The following is a 25990-nucleotide window of genomic DNA, read 5'->3' on the forward strand; positions in this document are numbered from 1 at the left end:
ACTGTGACAAGTATGGTACTGTGAGAAGCATGGTACTGTGACAAGATTGGTACTGTGACGAGAATGGTACTGTGTCCATCATGGTACTGTGACAAGATTGGTACTGTGACGAGAATGGTACTGTGTCCAGCATGGTACTGTGACGAGATTGGTACTGTGACGAGAATGGAACTGTGAAAAGAATGGTACTGTGACAAGAATGGTACTGTGACAAGTATGGTACTGTGACAAGTATGGAACTGTGACAAGAATGGTACTGTGACAAGAATGGTACTGTGACAAAAATGGTTCTGTGACAAGTATGGTACTGTGACAAGTATGGTACTGTGACAAATATGGTACTGTGACGAGAATGGTACCGTGACAAGTAAGGATACTTGTGACCCGGAATCTATTGATCAGTTTCCCGCTTTTGAGTTACGTCACCGTTCGTGTGTCAGATGAAGCAATAGTCTTTCCTTCTTGTTTCTGTTTCCAGTTAGTGTTGTCTTCCAAGAAACACCTCCATGTATTGTTTGTTTCGATTTCGATTTATTTGCCAAAGCCAAGCATTGAGTCTGTAATTGTCTCGTTTTGAAAACGCTTCACAAATGAGAGTACCTGTTGAACACTCGACGAGATTCAAAGCAATCACTTTCACGCTCATCAAAAGCTCATTTCTGTCGACATATTTACCACCTAACGTTCAGATCAATATGGCTACCTGCGGCGCGAGGCTAGCTGGGAGACATTTACCGTGTTGTCGTTCAAGATCCTTCATCGCTGCTTTGTGGCAACATTAAGAGCAAGGTCACTTTTGATATAAGATACACAGATTTTCTTTGTTAGCTTGTTGAAGATGAATTATCGGGACAGCCTAATGGGTCTTGTCTTGCTAATCAATAACCATCGGACACATTGATACACACGATAAACGCCGTGAATACACGAGCTTCGTCCGATACGTGCGCGACTTCGAATAATGACTGAAGAATCAAGGGAGGCTACTCTAAATCCCGACGTTAATTATCCTGGAATCGCTCGGTAATCGTTACAAGTGCTTGGGCATTTAGAGACACTGTTTGTGATTATCAGCTAAGTGATGCTGTTTTACTTCTTTCCTTCACTATGAGGAGATGCTTTGCTGCATATTATTGCAACATAAACTTTTAGGCCGTTCTTGTTATGGGGATTATTGCCGACACAAGGGAGATTACTCTTCCATTACGCCCACTTTGGCGACTGAAGTAGCTTTTATTGAGGCGGTTCGTCCTGCATTGATGGAGTTAACGGGGAAAGTGGTTAACTTCTTATGTCGCTTTTGTATTACGATTCGAACTAGATTACTGATACTGAACAAGGGGAGATAACTACAGAGTTGCATGCCTTGCCTTCGCCAGAAACCTACGATTGTAGGTTCGAATCTTGGTTCGCCCCGGTTATGTTTCTAGGTTTGACAGCACCATACCCGTGCTCATGGGTTTCATCGAAGTGGTAAACGTCTGAGACCTGCATCACTTCGGGCTTTCCTCCCACATTAAGCTGACACGCCGTGATAAAACTGGAATACTGTTAAAAGCGGCGTTAAACCCAACTCATTCACCCACTCAATCCACACCATGAAGATCCATGAAGATCCGGGGTAGAATAGCTCTTCAGCAACCCATGCTTGTCATAAGATGCGATTAACGGGATTGGGTGGTCAGGCTCGTTGACTTCTTTGAGGTATGTCATCGATGCATGCTCATGATGTCAATCACTGGATTGTCTGGTCCATACTCGATTGTTAACAGACCGCCGTCTTAAAGCTGGAATATTGCTGAGGGCGGCATTAAACAACAACAAAAACAAACAAACAAAACAAGAAAGCTACTCGATCAATATCAATCGCTTGATGACTCTCACACGGTAACGTGATATTGACAGACGAATAGGAGTTTATTTATTCCCACAACAACTAAGTTCTAGAAATCTGTATCTAATTCGTAAATATTCGCTGACAATGGTAAATCGAGTATTTGAATTCTCCAATCAACTTCTGTATTTCTGAGCCGGGCAACAACACTATATTCAACGAATTACATTTTTTTAGATACTGTTTTCGTGTGATCAGTATCATAAGTTATTATGATATATATTTTCGCTTGATCAGCAGTTACATGATGTGAGCACAAACGATAATAATCTTCCAGAAAGCCTCAAACTAATAATACCGTACGCGTGCTGTCAATAAATCCGATCTCCCAGCTAGAGGGAAATTAATTTCTTTCAACCACGTTGTTATCAGTTGTCTTTCGACATGTCGCCCGACATCCCAGTCATTAATTCAGCGAGAGACAACAAGATGATGTTAATTAATAGTCACAAGTTGTAGTACGGTTATCAATACCGTAGAAAATTACCGCTAACTACACACGAATTGTGACTATTTCAACACTTACAGAACCAAATAATCTACGTCCACGGTGGCGACATTGACGTCCGGCTCTCACGTTGCCTTACCAATCAATCAAGGTCGATACTTCCTAGATTTGATTAGAAACAACGTTTTGGTTAGGGTAATACACCTGTACAAATTGCAATTAGGGTTGGTGCTAATGTGAACAACATGCGGCGCTCACAGAAATGTTTTCTCATCAGTCTAACGGTAGTCGTCGCGTCAGTATTTTCATTCAGGATTTCTATAAGGAGTTTTGTACAGATGAAATAATTCAGTATGTTCACGAGTTTAGTCGTGAATCACTGGATGATCCCATGGGAATTAGGTATTCCCAGTTATTGTAAATGTAGCTTTAATGGTTGGTTCATAGTGATTGCGTTCGGTTACTTCGTGATGTTTGCTTGCTCGTTAACCAGTCTACGTGATGGACAGAGCATTCCGTGGTATAGTGTGTGGGACACAATGTCGATACGGGTAGCCATCCTCTCAGGTTGGTGGTATATACGGATATAGCGCCCGTTGTAGTTACAGTGTGTGGGACACAATGTCGATACGGGTAGCCATCCTCTCAGGTTGGTGGTCTATGCGGATATTACGTCTGTTGTAGTTATAGTGTGTGGGACACAATGTCGATACGGGTAGCCATCCTCTCAGGTTGGTGGTCTATGCGGATATAGCGCCCGTTGTAGTTATAGTGTGTGGAACGTCGCTGCAAAACCCATTAATCCCGCAATGGAACAGGGACTGTCACACTGAACCCCCGTTAATTCGGACAACGTCCTCAATGCAATTTCCCGGATAAACTAATGTCCGGATTAACGAATCTCGGGAACACAATAGATGGTTCGAACAGCAAGTGCCCGGATGGCGAGGATTCCGGACCTACGGTCTTCCGGAATGACAGGGTCCTGTCTAACGAGGTTTCTGTACCGAACATGGTTTAAAGTAAACTTACATAACACGTGTCAACGTGTGTTGGAGCATATTGAGGAGACCAGCAATGACTTATCGATCGCCGATCCGTCGAAAACGTTTGATTAAGACATTTAACCTCTCTAATGTACTTTATGCACATGTATGCGGTGCCAAATATGTAACAGTCCTAGGACCAATCTCTCCACCAAACCCCAAACCCCAAACCCCAATATAAAATTACCAGTCCCTCAGTTACAATGTGGGGCGGTCGGGTAGACTAGTGGTTAAAGCGTTCGCTCGTCACGCCGAAGATCCGGGTTCGATTCCCGACATGGGTACAATGTGTGAAGCCCATTTCTGGTGTCCCCCGCCGTGATATTGCTGGAATATTGCTAAAAGCGGCGTAAAACCATACTCACTCACTCAGTTACAATGTCAAATATTTCCGTTTGCGAACAAAAGCCAACACGGATCTACAAATCATGTTTAGAGCAAGAGTTGTTTTTCACTACACACACACGTACACTATACACTGAGGATGGTTGCAGTAAGTGTTGGTTCATCAACTACCCAATGCATCATCATTAACATATTTAGTGTCGTGCTGGATACACAATTACAGGAAATTACTGAGAAATTTGAATGTGGACCTTGACCTTTGATAAAGTTCCAACTGTGACTCATGAGACTCTGGTTCTGGAGGTGGAACCAAAGCCTACAGCCATGTAACGATGTGTATAAACTTCCTCTATAACTTGTAGTTGCGTCAGTTTAACGTGTGTAAAGTTTGTTCGAAATGGCCGGTGATTTCCTGGCTCAGAATAAGCTGAACAACAATAGTGTGACGTCGCTGGGAAGTGTTGTCGGTATGCAGTAGACAGTCTCATGTTCCGGATACTGAAGGGCAGGCCTTGAGAGTGCTCTTGCATACACATTGCAGCGCAGATGATTCACGTCGTGTCAGTCCCTTTAACTCATTCGCGACCACTCGTGTGATTGCGGTGTAGGTTACTGTAAGGGACGGGGCAGTCGGGTAACCTAGTGGTTAAAGCGTTCGCTCGTAACGCCGACGATCCGGGTTCGATTCCCGAAATGGGTTCAATGTATGAAGCCCATTTCTGGTGTCCCCCGCCGTGATATTGCTGGAATTTTGCTGAAAGCGGCGTAAAACCATACTCAGTCAGTACTGTAAGGGGCGAGTGGTGTTTGTTTGTTTGTTGTTTAACGCCGCACTCAGCAATATTTCAGCTATATGACGGCGGTTTGTAAATAATCGAATCTGGATCAGACAATCCAGTGGTTGACATCATGAGCATCGATCCACGCAATTGGGATCGATGACATGCATAAACCAAGTCAGCGAGCCTTACCACCCGATCCCGTTAGTCGCCTTTTACGACAAGCATAGACGTATATCTTGGTATCTACATCATCAGTGTCGGAATTAAAAGTTTATCTACGTTCACGTTTTCGTTCGTCGGAATCAGCGTACGTCAAGGTACATTGGCTTTTGAGGTATTCATGGTACGTCAGCGTACGTCAAGATACGTATACGTCCACGTACGTTAGCGTTTGTAAGAGTTAGCGTACGTCAGCGTCATTTTATGTCAAGGACAACGTACATCAGCAATGGAGTTGTGTCCGTTAATCATCTATCCCCGTGAGGGCGGTCGGGTAGCCTAGCTAGTGGTTAAAGCGTTCGCTCGTCACGCCGAAGACCCGGGTTCGATTCCCGCCGTGATATTGCTGGAATATTGCTAAAAGCGGCGTAAAACCATACTCACTCACTTTCCTCGTGTATTATTAATGCAGGTAATTATATGTAGTTATTATGAATCTCCCTGTTTAAAGTCTAACTTAATGGTAAAAATACCAGCAATTATGATAAAATTCTTAGAGAGAGAAAACTGATTCGTTTAATCAATTATTTTATAATCACAAATCAATGATTGTAAGAATATACAGAGTATAGCTGAGGTAACTGACAGGAGGGAATTAATAGAGTTAGCCAAACAGCTGCAGCTGTGAGAATCCATGGAAGGTGCTTGTGAGAAGTCCGGCTGGTTACATCGATAATAAGGGGAAATCGATGGGAATAACAGCAATTATTTATGATTGGTATGATATCTTCACAATTTATTGTTACGTGCTAACGATCCAGTCTGCAGTGACAAGGACGCCATGGGTTCCGACAGCCTTCGACCCGACATTATGATGACGCGATTTGAAAATGTCGAAAACATATGTCTTTATGATCGGAGAGAAAGTAAACTTATTTTGTGCGAACTTAAAAATTACATCGACTACAAAATTAACACTGCTTGGGGTTCAAAAGTCTTGTACCAGCTAGGAAATGGCGCTTTGAAGTAACGTGTCCTTAGCGAAACATTTAGAGAAGTTTGTAATCCATGGAGTTAGAAGAAACTTAGTGGCACCAATTTAAAATTTCTTTTGAAAAAATGCATTCAACGTAATTGATTGAGAGAACTGTATATTTGATTCGATGTAAATTATCTTTAAGAACCGCTTGAAAATGCTGAATACAATTATTGTACCAAATAGAATAACAGTTATTTTGTACCTTAGGCCAAATAAACATATTCTTGTTTCTCACGGGTAGGTTTGGTCACTCCAACATACGTTCATTATTTTACCAGTTGGAGACAGTTTTACAACAATGTAAAGACGTTCCTGATTTGCACAATTACGAACGACATCGCTTCTTGGTCGTCAGGAGGGTGGGTAAAAAAGTGCTGGGTGCTGACAACCAAGAATATGTTTCAGATGTCCTTAGTGGGACTTACGAGCTTATACGAAAATTGAGGATTTAACTATTATGTGCGGCAATCAGCCTTTCTATCCCAGTTGGTGTGTGGCAAAAATGGAATCACAAACAGAGGTCGCTGTAAAAATATGGAACGTTTCTTCAGGCTGTTTCAAGTCAATAGTTTCTTTCCGCACAGTTCAACTTTTTGAGAAACCCATGTTCTCTATAGGTGATTAAACCGGAGGGTTATTATTTAATTAAGTGAAATTTAGTTCTATGTTATGCAGGGCAGTCTTAGGGATCTAGATATCCGGAAGACGCAAGTGTCCGGATAAGCGCATCTTCCCGAGGCAAGAGAGTTAACTGACTACAAAAGTCAGATTCCACCCTTGCCGAACTGGGCTGGTATTATGGAGTTACATTTTGGCTGGACTAACGAGTCTATGCATAGTCCAATCAAAATCGCGCAACGAAATCGAAATCCGGTTCGTAAACTGTCGTGCAGATTTCGGTCGATTGCAGGATTTGAAATGCATGTGCACAGCCAACTCGTTGTCAACAAGTATTTTCCAAATCTTTCCATGTTTTTTAATAATGGTGCTCACGTGTTTCGATGCACTTCGCGATGTAAGACCCGTTTTATCACAATATAGATGTTGATTATCGATCAGATCGTCTTGACAGTGTCCGCCATTTTGTCTGAAACAAGTGCATGTGATACGAGAGGTGGAGTCTGATTGGCCCATAGGAGAGGCTTAGAAGGGACATAACTCGTAATAACCACTGGTGGGGCTACGATCGAGCCAGGAATTCCAGCCAAGTTTGGCAAGGATGGGAACAGACTTTTAAACTCAGTTAACTATCTTGCCTCGGAAGACGGGATAAGCGAGATTCGACTGGAACTCCCCCAAAATAGATTCCAAATCAGAGCCAACATCGCGTTGAAGATGTTCATCGATGCGGATAACGTGTATCAAAGTTGGATATTATGTATTATAATGTATACTGCAACTACATAAAAAAAGCATACAAACTGGTTCAGCTCAACTGACTTTCTTCTGACAACTGTTGTGTGTCTTTTGACTAGCCGCTTTTGAAAAGCCAAGCTCCGCAACGACGTGTTTTTCTATAACGTGGCACGGCCTAACCATGCGTGATGGGACGTGATATGAATGCGCATCATTATTCAGTGTCCTCTCTTTCATTGTCATATCGCTGCGCCAGTATACGATTTTATACGTCTTGGTGATTTCTTTGAAATGACAAGTCCTCAGGAGGTTTAGCGTATGTAAAAATCACTTGTAAGCTTTTGTGCTATTTTGATATATTTGCCTTTGGTGCAATTCCGTCATCATTCCTTAAAGATTGGGGTGTAAATTCTGCCGATATAACGCCAGGTAATGCGTAGTGAGTGAGTAAAATTTTAAGCCGCTTTTAGCAATATTCCAGCAATGTCACGGCGGGGGACACCTCAAATGGACTCCACACATTGTACCCATGTGCGGTATCGACGGGCATTTGGGGTGACGAGCGAACGCACGAGGCTATCCCACCGTCCCTATCACCGTGACTATTTATTTAGAGGGTATTTTTCATTCGCTTTATGTGGCAATATGATCCTTATCCTGTATTGCACTGAGGGATCAAGATAAGTTTTTGAGTCGTTGGGTATCTACTCACAAGTTATCATTCGGGGGGATGGCTTTTACTCCCTTGAGTCCAGACTATTGGATACTTTTGCACCTAACGAGGGGATCTTTTTAGGATAATGCATCTTGAAATGCTGCTTCGGGTGACGTGTTTTTTTGTATGTTTAGGTGATGCCCCAAGTGTGTAAACCCACTGGAGCGATACGCATGTCTGGTTATCACTCTACGACAATGCAGTAAATGTTCACGTGTGTGTGTGATGCGTGCATGTAATTAGTTTATAACTACATGTAAAAACCGATGTGCAGGCAAGTTGAAAATGATACAAGGGATAATTACTATTGGACTTTTATAACTTATAACACATTTTCACGTAAGCAACTAAAGAATATATATAATGGCTTTTGCGTGTTTTAACGTATTTTGAACTCTTTAATGTGTTGATGTTTTTAATCGACTAAAGTGAGTTAGTGAGTGAGTAGGATTATATGCCGCACTGTCCCAGTCATATCCGGCTGGGACACCAGAAATAGGCTTCAATAATTGCACCCATGTCTGGAGTCGAACACAGGTCTTTGCCACGACTAGTGAACGCTTTCACCACTAAGCTAGCAACCTTTCCCAGAGTCAACCGAATGTTGTTTACGTCTTCAATATTCCAACTACGAAAACCGATGGTTGATAACTTGAGCTACGTTTTACACCGTCACACGATATTATATATGCTTGAAATAGCACTGCAGTATACCATAAATTGTTGTCTTTGTTTTATGCGACTAGTCTTAAAGTACACACCGAATCAGGGGGCAGGTTGCATGGGAAGATGGGGAGAAACGGGAGGTACCCTTGGTTTGTTGTTGTTTGGTATAAAGTCACGTTGCTGTTTTTGTTGATGTATAACTTTTTATTGTCACGATATGGATGAAATACTGCCGATGTGACTCAAATTTGGAGTCACTCTCTCTCTGGGGGAACGATACACACACGTCCCTCCAAACACGGTTTAGTTTGGATCCAAGCGAATAAAACCGTTAACGATCAACAATATCGTTTTAATCTGTTTACGTCTGTTGCCACTATCGATAATGTAGAGCGACATTTGTGCCATATATTGATATTATATTATCATAAAAGTCAATAAATCGATACTCATGATGCCCTCAAGTAATAAACCCCTCCAGCCGGTTGCCGTAGTACACACACAAAATCATGCAATATAAATAGTAAGTTTGCCATGACTGACGTGTGTTACATATCTCAGATTTATGAATTCTTACAAATAAACTGCTGGTCGTTAAGCACACAGTTTTTTCACTTCACCCGTTCTTCGTTTCAATATATAACATATCTCCACAATCCTGAACTTCTTATTTGTGTCCCCCGATAAGTCGGTCGATATGTTAACGATCCTACCAAGGCCATTTAATGTAAATATGGCTGCAACGCTCTTCTGACATCACGATTTGTTGTTTTGCGTATTTTGTTAAAAAAAAAACATTGGCTGTTAGTCCACATCATATTTGTGCTGCGGAAGAAATCTACATTAAACGTCAAGAGGTTCCTTTGCCAATAAATTTCAAGATTGAAAAACTCCTTTTAAAAAGATAAGTGACACGCGACCACCGAGCACAAAGTATCTCTACAGTCAACAGTCATGTGGTCGCATTCCGGCGGCTATGTATGTCCATATTGGTCAATATGTGTGTGTATATATAGACCAATGCAATTTCTAGATGACTCAGAATATCGATCACTGTCACCTACATATCAGTGGACGACCTATAAATACTCTTTCCCCCTACGTCAGGTAATTACGGGAAGAAGGTACCTGGTCTCACATTTCGTTATTAATTATTAGGTACAAAATATTATCATAACGGCGCTCGTGTCCCTGCGCTCGGTAAGTTCCGTGAATTGTCGTAAACGTTTTGTTTATGAGATGTTTGTCGAATGTCACTGGAAATAGTATGGAATTCAGAACATAACAATTTTTATTTCAGTACGAGGGAATGGGATTTTACGCCGTTTTTGTTTGTTCACAGCGTGATAGACGTCTTCCGTTTAGTCCGAGTTCCGGTGTAGTGTTAACAGACAAAGATTCATTATCGGGGCGAAAATGATATTTGGACCCACATTGTCAGGGTTTTGGGGTGGGGGATGGGATGGGGTGGGGAGGGGAGAGGGGTTCGGAGGCTAGATATTTTTGTCAGAAGTAATCTGTTCCAAAAAGTGTTGGAAACATTAAATTTTCCTTCGTCCACGGTATATGCTTTGTACAGTAAACTGCGTTTATAACGAACACGCTTATAACGAACTGACGGATATAACGAACCGTTTTTTTAGTCTCGGCCATTTTCTGTCTATAAGCTGTATATATGTATATATAAGCTGTATATATAACGAACTACGGTTATAACGAACTGAAAATAGAGATTCATTTGAGTTCGTTTTAACCTTAATTTAGTGTATATCCCTAAAATACCTGCTTTCTGTCTCCAATCAGAAAAAGTGATGATATGTGTGTCTGTATACGTGTACGGTGTATTCCAGAGGTTGAGTGAAGGTCGTTGATATTGGGATAGATTTCAGTAACCCTCAAGTCATATGACTATGATTATATGGCTAAGTGTTTAAACAAGCATATCCCTGTCGGTACCAATCGTTTCACCTCCTTCAAACTACTTTTTTAAGTTTTCACAAAACCTCCCCAAAAATGGTTAAAAAAACGGACATCAAAACCAATATTTACCGGTTCCAAATATGGATTCCCAATATTCTATTTACAAGGAACCGCCGAGGGACCCATGCTACAAGCCGTAGGAGCTCTAAAGTTCGTAGATCTACGATGCTTTTGAGGAACGCTGGGCATTGGTTTTCAATAAGTTGCTGACACAGTGGAAACCAGTGTAAGGTATAGCTGTTTGTGATCATTGTGAAGTGCTGCGTAAGACGTCAAGGCAAGCCATGCATATTTGTCATTTCAAAAGAACACAAGGCCATGCTGCCTGAAACCTGCTAAAACTGGATCATGTCGTTTTACTGGCGTAAGGGGTCATCTATGAATCACCAGTCGTTTTGTATTGTTTTCTGTGTCTGCGAGGTCATGACGTCAATGTTTTCGTCTATTGGTTTCATCTACGACAGTCTGTTACCACACGCTCTGTCCTCCACCCACTTCAGTATTAGCCACAACCCACTACTAGTGCTTACCAGCCCACACATGGACAAGCTTGGCTTTTCTCCAGAATTTATTTTTCTTGTGCATGGCCATTTTATGTTTCGCTATAGTCTTGAGGAGCATCTGTGTGCGTCATCGTTGTTGTTTAAATGATGCTCTATTCCGTATGGGTAAACACGTTATACGTTGATTTCAGAGATTGGTGCACTGTTGAATGGGGTTTAATCTGACTTTCAGAATGTAGGATAGAACCTACTGTTGAGCTGTTCGTAAAGTAGGATAATACCATTGTCGAGCTGTTGCTAAAGTTGGATAAAACCATTTCCGAGCTGACGTAGAAAGTAGGATTAAACCATTTCTTAGCTGTTGCAGAAAGTGGGATAAAACCACTGCTGAGCTGTTGTGGAAAGTAGGATAAACCTATTGCTGAGCTGTTACTAAAAGTGGGATAAAACCATTGCTGAGCTATTGACAAAAGTAGGATAAAACCTTTGCTGAGCTGTTGCTAAAAGTGGAATAAAACCATTGCTGAGCTGTTACTAAAAGTGGGATAAAACCATTGCTGAGCTATGGCAAAAGTAGGATAAAACCGTTGCTGAGATATTACTAAAAGTTGGATAAAATCATAGCTGAGCTGTTGGCAAAAGTGGAATAAAACCATTGCTGAGCTGTTACTAAAAGTGGGATAAAACCATTGCTGAGCTATGGCAAAAGTAGGATAAAACCGTTGCTGAGCTATTACTAAAAGTGGGATAAAACCATTGCTGAGCTGTTGGCAAAAGTGGAATAAAACCATTGCTGAGCTATGGCAAATGGAGGATAAAACCATTGCTGAGCTATTACTAAAAGTGGGATAAAACCTTTGCTGAGCTGTTGGCAAAAGTAGGATAAAGCCGTTGTTGAGCTGTTACTAAAAGTGGGATAAAACCATTGCTGAGCTATGGCAAAAGTAGGATAAAACCGTTGCTGAGCTGTTGCTAAATGTAGTATAAAACCTTTGCTGCGCTGTTGGCAAAAGTAGGATAAAACCGTTGCTGAGCTGTTGGCAAAAGTAGGATAAAGCCGTTGTTGAGCTGTTACTAAAAGTGGGATAAAACCATTGCTGAGCTATGGCAAAAGTAGGATAAAACCGTTGGTGAACTGTTGCTAAAAGTGGGATAAAACCATTGGTGAGCTATTGGCAAAAGTGGGATAAAACCGTTGCTGAGCTTTTGCCTAAAAGTTGGATAAAACAATTGCTGCGCTATTGGCAAAAGTGGGATAAAACCGTTGCTGAGCTGTTGCTTAAGGTGGGATAAAACAATTGCTGCGCTATTGGCAAAAGTGGGATAAAACCGTTGCTGAGCTGTTGCTAAAGGTGGGATAAAACAATTGCTGCGCTATTGGCAAAAGTGGGATAAAACCGTTGCTGAGCTGTTGCTAAAGGTGGGATAAATCCACAGCTGAGATTTGGCTGTAAGAAGGAAAAATTAAATGCTAAGCTGTTGCAGAAACTGGGATAAAACCAGTGCTGAGATATTGCTAACATAAATCATATTACGCTCGTTGAATAAGGGGGAGGAACACACATGTGTTACTTGCGCATTCATCAAGAAGACTGTTTGACGAATCGCCCAATCCCCATATACCGAACCACTCTAAAACAGTACTGAAACCTTTTAGCAACCTTGACTTCCAGATTCGTCATTGGTTTGTTGTAGGCAAACGTCAGCTATATGGAATTGAATATCCTACCTACACACTGTCATACATTACACATTACCCACACAACTGTACAGCCCCGCCATCTTGGTTTCAGATAAGCGATGGATCTGAAGTGTGTCCCCGTGCTGTCCTTCGTTGTGCTGATGCTGCTGGACATCGTCGCTGGTCAGAATGCGGATGTAGGCGCGTGGACGAAGTGGTCCCAATGGTCAACGTGTTCCGAATCGTGTGGGAGCGGCATAACCTCCAGGACACGTCACTGGCAACAACCGAAGGGCGAGACACCGTTTGATAAACCCTTCACAATGTCCGAGAACTCTGGTTGTAACAACGGACAATGTCCCGGTGAGTTTCCGTGACGACCGAACTGGACACACTGAGTGATAAGGACCCTGTTTGTCCAACCAGATCTGAATCGATTTAGAAATTAGCAAACCTTTCATAAATGATCATCATTTTCACTTGTAGTTATATGCATTACATTTTTCTATTTTCAAATTTTGGACATCTTAAGATACGGACTTGACTTAACTCATGTAATGGCTTAAGGCTAAAATGTTTTAAAAAGAATGACTGTGTCTGTCATCCCTATTACATGTGTATTGGGTAATCATATAGTGATATCTTAGAATTGTTTTGAATTCTTTAATTTTAACTTTGTGTCACACTCGATGAAAATGAAATCATTCAGGCGATCGAAAGGTTAAGGGCAAGATCGGAATAGACGTCTTTAAGTTTGAGACGGACAGTATGTTAAAAACGACATCTTTGATCTTAGCTATGACTTCCATACGCTCACACACTGGTTGAATGGAAATCCCCTTTCTGGAACTGAAAGCGGGGATCTCACATTTATTTATATCAAGTTTCTGGCAAAATCTCTGCTTTGCTCCGGGGCTGAATAAGACCCTGGCAAACCCAGCTTGTTGTATGGCCGATTATGATGAGTATCAGATGCCCGCAACGTGTGACCTGGCTGATTGAGCGTCATCGTACTCTGACCTCGGTGTAAAATTCGGCAAATGGAACGCAAACCACAGCGTCCAGTTGCTGGATGCTATCCATTGTCAGCCTTTTAAGCCCATGTTTGGCCCCGACTCATGACGAGAACCGACAGCTATCAGTCCTCAGACTTTTATTTGACTGGGATATAGATAAATTGTAAATGATTCCGTGGTATATATTGGCTAACCAACCAATTTCTTTTGGGTTTATGTTTCCTATGAACCGACAACTATTTGTTCCACGCACACTAACGGGCCCGGGCTGCTGTTTCCTGATTGGTCGATAATAGAATGGGCGGGGCTTGTTACATTATTGCATGAAGGAAGATTAAACAAGCAGTCTGTGAGGTTATGATCGTTGACATATGAAATTATAAGACTTGAATGTCTTTGCGACGCGCATTTACACAGTGTTTTTTTACTTTTATACCTCAATAAAAGTTCCTAAATAAACATGAAACCGGGTGTGCACACAGTGTAAATATGCGTAGCCAAAGTAAACGCAAAACATATTGACGTCAGTTCTAAAATCACCATAGCTGTGACACGGGAGAATTTGTGTTATACCCGAAAGCATGGATCAATTATTTACAGGCCGTCGTGATGCACCTGATAAAAATTGCTGTCTTCGGCGTTCAAGGTTAAACCAACTAACGAACACTGTTGATAATAAGCACCACCCTTATCAGTATTAATTATTATCACCGTCAAAACTATCACCATTATCGTTATTGTTCCTGTTCTTGTTGTTCTTGTTCCTGTCGTTACAGTTGATGTAATCATCATCATCATCATCATCATCATTGTTGTTCTTCTTCTTGTTTTGGGGCACGGGTGGCACAGTCATCTGAGGCGCCGCGATTCGCTGTGCAGTGTTGCATCCCTTGGGCACGCCAGAAACCTATGATTGTGGGTTCGAATCCCGGTTTGCCCCGATTATGTTTCTAGGTTTGTCAGCACCATACCCATGCTCGTGGGTTTCACCGAAGTGGTAAACGTCTGATACCTGCATCACCTCGGGCTTTCCTCTCACATTAAGCTGACACGCCGCGATATCACCGGAACACTGTTAAAAGCGGCGTTAAACCCAACTCACTCACTTACTCTTATTGTTGTTGTTGTTTTCGTTACAGTTGACGGTAGCTGGAGGCCCTGGGGTATATGGTCACCATGTTCCGAGGCATGTGGTGGAGGTATTCGACAGCGGGATCGCACGTGCAATCCACCTATCAATGACGGGATGGAATGTGATGGAGAGGCCTTTGAAGAAGACGAGTGCAACACAGTGCCGTGCCCACGTAAGTTCCGATCCTCCCGGTGAACTCGGGTGCATACGGGTTGCCGCGGATCCGTTCGGATCCACTCGGGCTCATTCGGTTCCTTTCGATTTCTACTGAGTGCTATTGTGTTATTTGTGGCGCACGGGGATTCTACACCTGTCCTCTGCAAATAGGTCATTACATTGTGACCAATTTGTCACGTGATAGTTAGTCTTCTAGCGTTGGTGCGCCCCTCGATGACTTCCTTTAAATGACATTTCCGTCCCATTCAGGGTGTTAGACAGATATTTTATTCATGCACCGATTGTCTTTAAATGTAATATCCAGTTATGCATGACTGTTTAATAATCTCATACCAACTTTGACTGGAGTAGGTCCGATAGTTTTTCAGATACTGTAGTAAACGTCGGTACCTTAAATTACCTTCCAGACTATATATTGGTCCAATACATTCGGTCCATGCGGCATAGCCTGTCACATACACAATACCAAGGGCAGTAGTTAAATACCGATAATGAATTATTTCACTGTCAAACGTACAAACTCAAATGTCCAATCTCTCCGCATATGGTTCATTTGACAACGGAATATTTTTTGTTCATGGTCAACAGAAATGGGGAATGCAGTTTTATATGTATATGATGGTGTTCTGTCGCTTGATTGTGTTTCGTAATAGTCACGTAAACTAGTGAAACTAGTAAACACTTCCAATGCTGACGGATCACCTATGGGGTCGAGGTGAGCCGAAGGATGCGATAATGAGTTTGAAAGTTTCGACAGTGATGCGTAACTCACGGAGACATGAAATAACTTGAGTCAAAAGTCTCATCAATCGTTGAAATACATTTGTGTAACATACAGCAGAAATAGGGAATGTCTAAGAATCCAGAAATATTTCTCCCAGTGAGAAAACAAATTTGACCTGATCGTCTAGAATGACGTTGGTAACGTCTGTTTAGGCAACATCTGTAAAACATCTGTCAGGAAAGTAGTTTCTGACTGGCCAGGAGGATATATTGTCAGCGAGGGGGGATGCGTCTTCTGGGAGTCGTGTCCGTCCCCTGTCTGCTCACCTGATTGATCTGTAATGATTCGATGATCCGAAATAGACCCAAATCGATGACAGCGTTTAAATCTTTGACGATTTGAGAACCTTTGGGAATGTTGCGTGTTGCGAGTTTCGCGTGTGAGTATTGCTTTCTTAAGTCCCAACGCTCTTTGACGGTGATCAGCATTTAACTAAAACGTCAATGTGGTTTGAAGGAGAAAAAAAACACGAATTTGGACCGAAATCTGTGTAAGGGGACATTGTGAGACGTGTGCCTTTCAGGATTTTCGGGTAGGTGATGCTTATGGGGGTGGACGGTAGGGTAGGTGAGGGTCATTGCAGTGGTCGGTAGGGTAGATGAGGGTCATTGCGGTGGGCGGTAGGGTAGGTGAGGGTCCATGTGCCGGACAGTAGGGTAGGTGAGCGTCATTGTGGTGGACCATAGGGTAGCCGAGGGTCATTGGGGTCGACCTTAGGGTAGCCGAGGGTCATTGTGGTGGACCGTAGGGTAGCAGAGGGTCATTGCGGTGGACGGTAGGGTAGCTGAGGGTCATTGTGGTGGACCGTAAAGTAGGTGAGGGTCATTGTGGTGGACCTTAGGGTAGCTGAGGGTCATCACGGTAGACCGTAGGGTAGGTGAGGGTCATCACGGTAGACCGTAGGGCAGGTGAGGGTCATTGCGTTGGACCGTAGAGTAGGTGAGGGTCATTGTGATGGACCGTAGGGTAGCCGAGGGTCATTGTGGTGGACCGTAGGTTAGGTGAGGGTCATCACGGTAGAGCGTAGGGTAGGTGAGGGTCATTGTGCCGGACAGTAGGGTAGGTGAGGGTCATTGGGGTGGACCGTAGGGTAGGTGAGGGTCATTGCGGTGGACGGTAGGGTAGCCGAGGGTCATTGCGGTGGACCGTAGGGTAGGTGAGGGTCATTGTGCCGGACAGTAGGGTAGGTGAGGGTCATTGTGGTGGACCGTAGGGTAGGTGAGGGTCATTGCGGTGGACCGTAGAGTAGGTGAGGGCCATTGTCGTGAACCCATTGTAGGGGTTCCTGGAGGGGTCTACCTTTTTTAAAGGCGTTCTGTAAATAATCGAGTCTGGTCCATTCAGTCCAGTGATTGACATCATGAGCATTGATCCACGCACTTGGGATACGGTGACCATCATCAACCAAGTTCGGCGAGCCTGACCACCCGATCCCGTTAGTCGCCTCTTACGACAATCATAGTCGCCTTTTACGGCAAGCATGGGTTGCTGAAGACCTATTCTGATTATGCTTTGGGTTCGTCACACCCTACCATTGCTCCTGGGTTTTGCCAAAGTGGTAAACGTCACTTCGGTCTTTCCTGCCACATTAAGCTGACACGCGTGACATAACTGGAATACTGGTAAAAACGGTGTTAAACCCAACTCACTCACTCACTCACTAAAAGCCGCGTTAAACCAAACTCACTAGTACTCACTCATGTTCAACGTGGATGAGACGGCTATTATGACAACAGGGATACCACGTATACAGATTCAGCTATGCCCTGGCAGTCTCTACATTTCAGGAGCACCATTTCTTATATCATTTTCATTTTTAGTCCCCAAATGGGTTTCCGGGCCAGAATGGGTCCCTGTCCAACTGGGCTGGTCGAAAGATGGTCAATTTATTGTAAGATAAATGACGCCAGTAAAGTTACCTCTATTTATACAGATGGTATTTTGAAGCTTATGTTTCATGAAAATACGTATTTATAATTTTGGTTCAAAATTCGTTTTAGGGCCGTCAAATGACAGCATCATTGAAAACACAATATACTGAGTATTTATTCCCTAATCTAAGACACTGATGTGTCAGAAACGTAGTTATCACAACGGCACAAAGTTATTAATAACTCACCGCATAAAAGGATAATTTTACGACCTTATTTTGAATTCGGATATTGCAACAACACGACGCAGGCCATGAAACATCATTCGGATTCTCTCGGCTTTATCCGGGGCAGATCGCCATTGAGACCTACTGTGCGTCATTTCTTATTCACGTAGTATATTTAGTATATGGCATTGTTTAATTCTGTTGCGGAACATCTGTCGCCGTACTATATCCGTGACACGGTTCCTGCGGTACGAGTAATGACACAGCGATTCCCAGAACCCATTCACGTAATGGCGGACGCTCGCTCACTGAATCGACATAGAAATGAGTTGGGTTTAACGCCGCTTTCAACAGCATTCCAGTAACACCATGGCGTGTCAGCTGAATGTGGGGGGAAGCCTGAAGTTATGCAGGTCATAGACACTTACCACTGGTGAATCCACCAGCACGGGTTTGTGCTGACAAACTTAGAAGCAATCGGGGGGTGCGAGAATCGAACCCGCAATCATTCGTTTCCGGCATGCCGAGCGGACGCATCTCTGCGCAGCGATTTGCGGCGCGTTAGACGACTGGGGCCCCCGTTCCCCCATACAAGGAAAATAAAATATGAACGGGTACTTCCGATTTATTAATAAAACGAGCCTTCCTCCAAAGTTGGTCAAAACCATCACTCAGTTTTACATAGGCTAGAAAAGTGCGAGATGAGTAGGGCACTGGGAGGACAACGAAGTAAATAAATTATTATAGTTTTCCCTAATCAGCTACCTAATCCCAAACCCAATCTGTCCCAATCTGTCTTGATAACTGGTGGTCCTTATAGTGAGTGAGTGAGTTGGGTTTAACGCCGCTTTTAACAGTATTCAAGTTATATCGCGGCGTGTCAGCTTAATGCGAGAGGAAAGCCCGAAGTGATGCAGGTCTCAGACGTTTACCACTTCGATGGAACCCACGAGCACGGGTATGGTGCTGACAAACCTAGAAACAGAATCGGGGCGAACCGGGACTCGACCCCACAATCATAGGTTTCTGCACAGCGAATCGCGGCGCCTCAGACGTCTGGGCCACCCGTGCCCCCGATAGTCTTTATAAGTAAGGATAAGATTCATCAAGCCATCTTCTTATACACGAGTTATTACCGTAGGGTATAATATCATATATTGATTTGTATATAGCACACAAGGGGCGGTCCGGTAGCCTAGTGGTTAAAGCGTTCGCTCGTCACGCCGAAGACCCGGGTTCGATTCCCGACATGGGTACAATGTGTGAAGCCCATTTCTGGTGTCCCCCGCCGTGATATTGCTGGAATATTGCTAAAAGCGGCGTAAAACCATACTCCGTCAGTCAGTATATATAGCACACATTGTAATTAAGGCATGAGATACTCTAGATCCGCTGTTAATAATAATAAGAAGAAGAAATAGAAGAGGAGGAAGATTATGTATGTTGAATACAACATTTGCTCTCTTCCCATTTTTATTACATTTCATATTTCATAATGCAAAACATAAAACATTAAAACAGGCTTATAACCAACTGTATTGGACAGTTGAAATGTGTTCGTTATATCAGTAGTTCGTCATATCAGTAGTTCGGTACGAAACCATTTGGATTACACCAATATTCATGCCATTGCCATTCCGGGTCAAGCTAAAACTTGGACTAGAGTCTCTAGTACTCCACATTTGAGGAGATTTCTATGTTTCTATGATACCCAAAACTGATTCTCAAAAAATGTCAAGTTTATATTTAAATACATATGACATCTGATTTCCCCTTCCAAAGGTTCAAAAGTATGTAAACTGAACAAAAAAATAAAGATCATGAATATTTTTGGGGATATTTATTTGTAGCGAAGAGCACACAGTTTAATGAAAATATCCCCCAAAACGGCCATGATCCCAATACTAATTTTTTCAGTATGTTTATTGCGAACAAATATCAGTGCTTGTTGTAAACGTTTTGTGATGAAATATCATCGTTTCTTTCCTCTCAGCTCTGCCCGTCCGGTTTAACACGTCAATGTGCGCGACATCGAAGTACTTCACGTGCAAGAGCGGCAAGATGTGCATACCAATGAGCGAATTGTGTGACGACACCGTGCAGTGCCACGATGGCAGCGATGAGAAGAGCGACCCCTGTTTCAAGGACAACCGGGTGGGGTCGGTCCACTACCAGTTCGTCAAGGACACCGGTATGTCATTAATTTCTGGGGTGGGGTTGGGTTGGAGTGTCGCGTGTGGGGTATGGAAGGTGTGTGTGTGTGTGGGGGGAGACCCATTCCTCTGGACGCCATAACTTGCTGTACAGAATTGCGTCCCTTGGCAGTGTGCGTACTTCTTGCGAGGTATGAGGGGAGATTTGTAAGAAGTCATCATTTTATTACTGGGTTTCCACCACAGTGGTAAACTTCTCGAACTGCTGCAACCATTACGTGACATGACTACAGTACTGCCCAAATCAGTGGTAAACTCACTCACTCATCTTCCCACTCCGTACTCACTCACCCGACCACCCAAACAACCACTCCGGTTCAACCCATCTGTTCACTCACTCACTCACTCACTCACTCACTCACTCACTCATCTGTTCACTCACTCACTCACCCATCTGTTCACTCACTCACTCACTTACTCACTCACCTGCTCGCTGACTCACTAACTCACCTGCTCACTCACTCACCTGCTCACCCGCTCACTCACTCCTTAAACCTCCCCATCCGCCCATTCACTTACTAACTCACCTGCTCGCTCACTCACTCACTAACTCACCCGCTCACTGACTCACCTCACTAACTCACCTGCTCACCCCCTCACTCACTCACTAAACCTCCCCTCCCGCCCACTCACTCACAAACTCACCTGCTCGCTCACTCACTAACTCACCTGCTCCCCGCTCACTAACTCACCTGCTCACCCGCTCACTCACTCACTCACTAACTCACCTGCTCACCCGCTCACTCACTCACTCACTAACTCACCTGCTCACTTACTCACCTGCTCACTTACTCACCTGCTCACTCACTAACTCACCTGCTCACTTCCTCACTCCCCTGCTCACCCGCTCACTCACTCACTAACTCATCTGCTCACTTACTCACTCACCTGCTCACTCACTCACTCACTCACTCTCTTTAGCTTTCTCCCTCATCTTGCACCACACACTGGTGTGAGTTGCGCCGTACCAGCCAAAACTCGACACTTCACGAGTGGAAGACATTAATTATTGTAAGATTACGTTAAATGTTTTAAGACCCCTTACATTATTACAGTTATCGGCGAAATTGTTTACGAATTTCCGAAGTTATTTGACATTTGATTAATTGAACTGTTTGAATTTGTCGGGAAGTTTATTGCTCTGTTATCAACTAAACGGATTTAATACCAGGACTTGTAGAAGCTTCTAAGACCTTAAACCAGTTGAAAACAGATTTTTTGCACTTTAAGGAGAGTTTTAAAGTTTTCATTATTTTTCGTAATTGTGTCAAGAGTGGGGGAAGTGTTCCAATATTGATCCTGACAAGCCTATGGCTGCTTCCTGCGCAAGTGAATCTCGTCGTATATTGAACACTGATGAAGAGAATCTGAAGACGGGTCGGTGTGTTCCGAATGGCATTAAGAACTACCAGCGGGCATGGTGAAGTCATTTCGTGGCGTCAACAACAATGTGACCTTTTATTATTCGTCTTTAGTTTAATTAATCAGAAATTACAACACACTCCTTATTTTGCTACAGGTGCATCTCATGGTGGATCTTTCTCCGTCATCGTTGGTCTGGTTGTCATGGCGATAATGATGCACGTCATCGGACACTGTTGAGTGACAGGTGCGAGGCTGAAATGGACATCCCGACGTCATTGGTTGGTGTATGAAATATACAACACTTCTGCGAAATGAAGATGAAGAAATGTGGTTTTCGTCCAAAATTGAATTTCTATATCAAATTGTGTTATTTCAAGACGACAGTCTAATCGTCCACTCAGTAGTGTTTTGTGCACAGACGTATGTGACGAACATTCTTTTATTCTCTGTGACGACTTAAAGACGTCTGAACGTCACCCTGACGTAAAGTTCCCAAGGACATTGAAGATGCCAACAACAACGGGATGCAACGCAAAGACGAATATTTGTTTGCCAAAAATGAAATCAAATGATTTGATTGTTTATATGGACGTGGTGTCAAAGACTGATCTTTCCGAAGGGGATGAAAGTCACGTGACATTTACACGTGCTGAAACTGATATCAAGAAACATGTAATTCTGCGTATATCGGTATGCAATTTGCATATCTACAGATGATGGCAACATAACGTGGCTATGTACACGTGTTTATGTTGATATGAAATCTACACGCATGTAGCGGAATGAAATACGCACGCTGATGTGTGCGTTGTGAAATGTACAACGGCTGGTGTGAAATCCACTCGTGTATATATCAGGCCGACAATCTTTGTCCATCCGGTGTGTACTTAACTCTCGTCGTCATCTGACTCAAGGTCGTAAGTTCTGACATGTAGTTTATGGGAGAATATCAAATATTATATAATTAATCAAAATACCCATGAAGCCCTTGCGTCATGGCGGCAGTGAGTTTGAAACAAAGTCCTTCAGGTCAACCTACTCGAAAGCTTCACAAAACATCCATTATCTCTAATGGGTTACAACGCAGGGGGTGAAAGAACGAAAACTAGGCGAAGGCAAAATCTATACGCTATTTAAATTATAAAAAAACCAAATAGGTCGACGCTCGTGGGAGCTTTTTCGTATCAAAATATCCGAACCCACACGAGCGTATAATTTTTACGTCACAAAATTAACATTCTTACGATTTTGGTTTAGGCATCAGAGATGGTTTATACATGATTTCGAAGCGATGCCTTTTGCGTTGTGTATACTTGTCCTCTGGTCAAATCGGCATTAAATGTAAGGCATTTTGAAAATGAGTTTTAACTTTTACATACACTGATTGACAGGAAAAGTATGTTACCATGACTACAACGAACTCACGTTTGTTGGAGTCAAAAATGATTTTCGAGTGTTCATCAAATCAAATTAGGATAGTTCTCATATTTTCTTTAATCCCGTAGAATTCGTAAAGACAGCTGTTGTTAATAGGCCTATGCAAAGTAGATTTACGTAAGTGTACGTTGCTTTTGCAGATTTGTCATCAACCCCTTAGACGCAATATGCTATATAGGGTAATTTGTTTGCTTTCTACATTTTATTTGGTCATTTATTATATAACCTATGGTTAACAGACCTGTTCTTATGTTCTCTTTTATATAAGAAATGGTTTGGATATGTTATTGAGCCGTACAGATTTCACGAAACGTCGGACAAATCAGTTCTAAAGAATTTTATGTCGGAGTACCCGTGTGCCTCAAGTGCTAATGTCTTGTTACCTGAAAGGTCCGAGAAAGAGACAATTAAATTATTATTAATGTTATTAACGGCATTTGTTAGAAGGAATGGTGTTCATCATTATTAGGGGTACGGGTGGCCCAGTCGCCTAAGGCGCCGCGATTCGCTGTCCAGAGTTGCGTCACTTGGACACGTCAGAAACCTATGATTGTGGGTTCGAGTCCCGGTTCGCCCCGATTATGTGTCTAGGTTTGTCAGCACCATACCCGTGCTCGTGGGTTTTACCGAAGAGGTAAACGTCTGAGACCTGCATCACTTGGGCTTTCCTCCCACATTAAGCTGACACGCCGTGATATAACTGGAATACTGTTAAAAGCGGCGTTAAACCCAACTCACTCATTATCATTATTATGTTTAGTGTTTAGAATTCCCTTGTTTCATCCATCTATGTATAGTACGACGCTTGCTGCATGCACAGCAGCTATACACGCCCCATATATTTAAATACGTAAAAAAACTAAACCCATTTTCGGACTAATCATTTCAGTGAGTAATCAAAAGTTTGTGAATTTAAAAAAAGTGTATTCAGGCAAAGTTCCAAGTTCATGATCATGAAATGTTCGCATAGTTCTTAACTGTTAGGGGCACTGTTCATGAATTGTTCTCATATTGCATTTTGATGTCATTCGTACATGTAGTTACTGCGCATGTCTACGCATATCGCTATCTGCGCATGTCACCAGATCATATGACCGTTTAGTGTCATGTGAAAGGGATGTTTCCGTTAATTTTGAAATCTCCTGGCTTATGAACTATGTTATCCTATTTATTTTTATGTTCTCCTCTCTACAGTAGTTGAAGGAAGTAGGAGACTTGTTCGAACCATCCCATTTGCTCGGCGCGCGGCCATCTTTTCATTGTTACTGTTGAAGGATCGAGCCACAACTGAACGGTGCTTGTTGATGAAGTCAAAACATATTTTCTTTCAAGCCTCGTGGCTTATCTTAACTGATGTACATACTTTACCAATCGTCTGTTTGTATATTCGCCTATTTGTATATTGTTGTTACTGACAAAGCTGTTCCGTATCCACATGCCTTTCACCACTCCTCTGTATCATAACAACAATCTCTCCAAGTCTGACAATATCACTGAAAACACTCGTGCTTTTCTCGTGATGAACTGCGAGATCCGTTAAATCCATTCGTCACCACTCCCGTCTTCCCGGAAGCCTTCGGATGGTCCCGGACTGACACGAGTGGTCACGAACGTCAGGCAATCTGGACACTCCATATCCGTCTACGCAAAACCATGTTTTTTTCAATACGCATTTTGTTTTGTTTATATTTTAGAACAGTATTTGTAGTAGCTAGCGTATATTTCCCTCTGATTTCTTCACCTTTATGAAGCTAACACATATAGGAGGCTTAGATTTGAACGTAAATGCAATTCTTTGGTTATGCAGTCAAATTCTGATGTAAGGAATAGCAACAGGTCAAAGATTACTTTTCATCTTCTCTGGCATTACGCGGCGCGGCGCGGCGCGGCGCGGCAGTTAGCAATACGTTGGAACGTCAGGAAAAAGATCCTGATTCCTTTACTCGCAAGAGGAAAATGCGTGAGTCCCATTGAAGTGCCACCTACCCCGGCGTAATATGAAATATTGCCAACATGGTGCAAAATGATAGTCACTATTTCTCTAATTATCTTCGGAGTGACTGTTTAACGAACGCCAACTACGTATTCCTTTTATACAAACGTGTGTATTTTGTCATCATTATTATAATCATTATGTTGTACATTCCCTTGCTATTCCTGCGTTCATCCTCGGCACGCAGGGTTATGTTTTCTGGGATTCCACGCCTAACCCTTACACACCCATGACGAGCCTGTATGTCATTCCCCAGTGTACCGAGGATGTCTTGCTTTATGTTTCGCTATTTGTTTGTGTTCCGATGAACTTTCCGACAACTCAAGCAGACTTCACTCTTGACACAGCCGTGCGTTGCACCTACCACAAGAGCAATAAAACAGTGATACCGTTAATTTCAGCAATTAATCGTTAATTTCGATAAATATTTTACCCTTGTTAAGCGAACCATGTTTTGCACAAACAAATGTAATGGCTTGTTTCCCCACATACAGCTTCATTAATCATTACACAATTTCAATACGCCTTTTTTTAACTTATCTTTTTAACTTATCGTTGATTTTCAAACTACTGTCAAGTGAAAGGTATTGGTGGTATGTATCTGAAAGGCACATAAAAGGATTGCTTCCAATAATACTTTTCTCAATATGTCTATCAACCAAAGAATATGTCTTAAAATATCTGTTCTATATCATGTTAAGAAATTAATCAAAATATTTCAAACTTAAAGAAGCATTAAAACATTGATGTAGTACTAAATACGTTTTTAATATAGACAAGTTTTTTTGTAATACATCTTCTGTTTATATCTAAATAGATTTCCCTGCATCAATTTTTTTTTCTGATGTATTTACGGGTGAATTAATTTTGCTATTAAATTGACATTGAACAAATCTGATATTTGTATATGAACTATTTTCGCCATGTTAGAGTTTTATAACGAATGTGATCTACTATGAGGTGATTCGCCTGTACTTTCATGCAGATAGCTACTGGCATATTTGAGCTTCGTGTTGGTTATCTGAAATAAACATGTTTGAAATATACCACGCTGTTTGTTGTCGACAAAGAGGCGAGTGTTCGTAGAACAGGATGCACGAACAGAAATGCGTGTTGAGTACGTGTGATTGGTTCGGTGCGTGAAAGCCAAGTCGATCAAAG

General features: G+C 42.5%; 1 protein-coding gene across 2 annotated transcripts in view; it reads left to right on the forward strand.

Moving 5' to 3' along the window:
- Positions 1–24716, forward strand: part of LOC139447161 (thrombospondin-1-like) — an 86494-nt gene extending 61778 nt beyond the window's left edge. For both annotated transcript variants that reach the window (XM_071228354.1, XM_071228353.1), the window contains exons 2-5: positions 12727–12977; positions 14770–14934; positions 19815–20012; positions 21554–24716. In XM_071228354.1, coding sequence (XP_071084455.1) covers positions 12734–12977; positions 14770–14934; positions 19815–20012; positions 21554–21636 — 690 coding nt within the window. In that variant the 5' untranslated portion in view covers positions 12727–12733 and the 3' untranslated portion in view covers positions 21637–24716. The remainder of the gene's footprint in view (positions 1–12726; positions 12978–14769; positions 14935–19814; positions 20013–21553) is intronic.
- Positions 24717–25990: the final 1274 nt, after the last annotated feature.

The sequence above is a fragment of the Haliotis cracherodii genome, unplaced genomic scaffold, assembly GCF_022045235.1.
Source record: "Haliotis cracherodii isolate W230 unplaced genomic scaffold, xgHalCrac1.p SCAF_7, whole genome shotgun sequence".
Lineage (NCBI taxonomy): Eukaryota > Metazoa > Mollusca > Gastropoda > Lepetellida > Haliotidae > Haliotis > Haliotis cracherodii.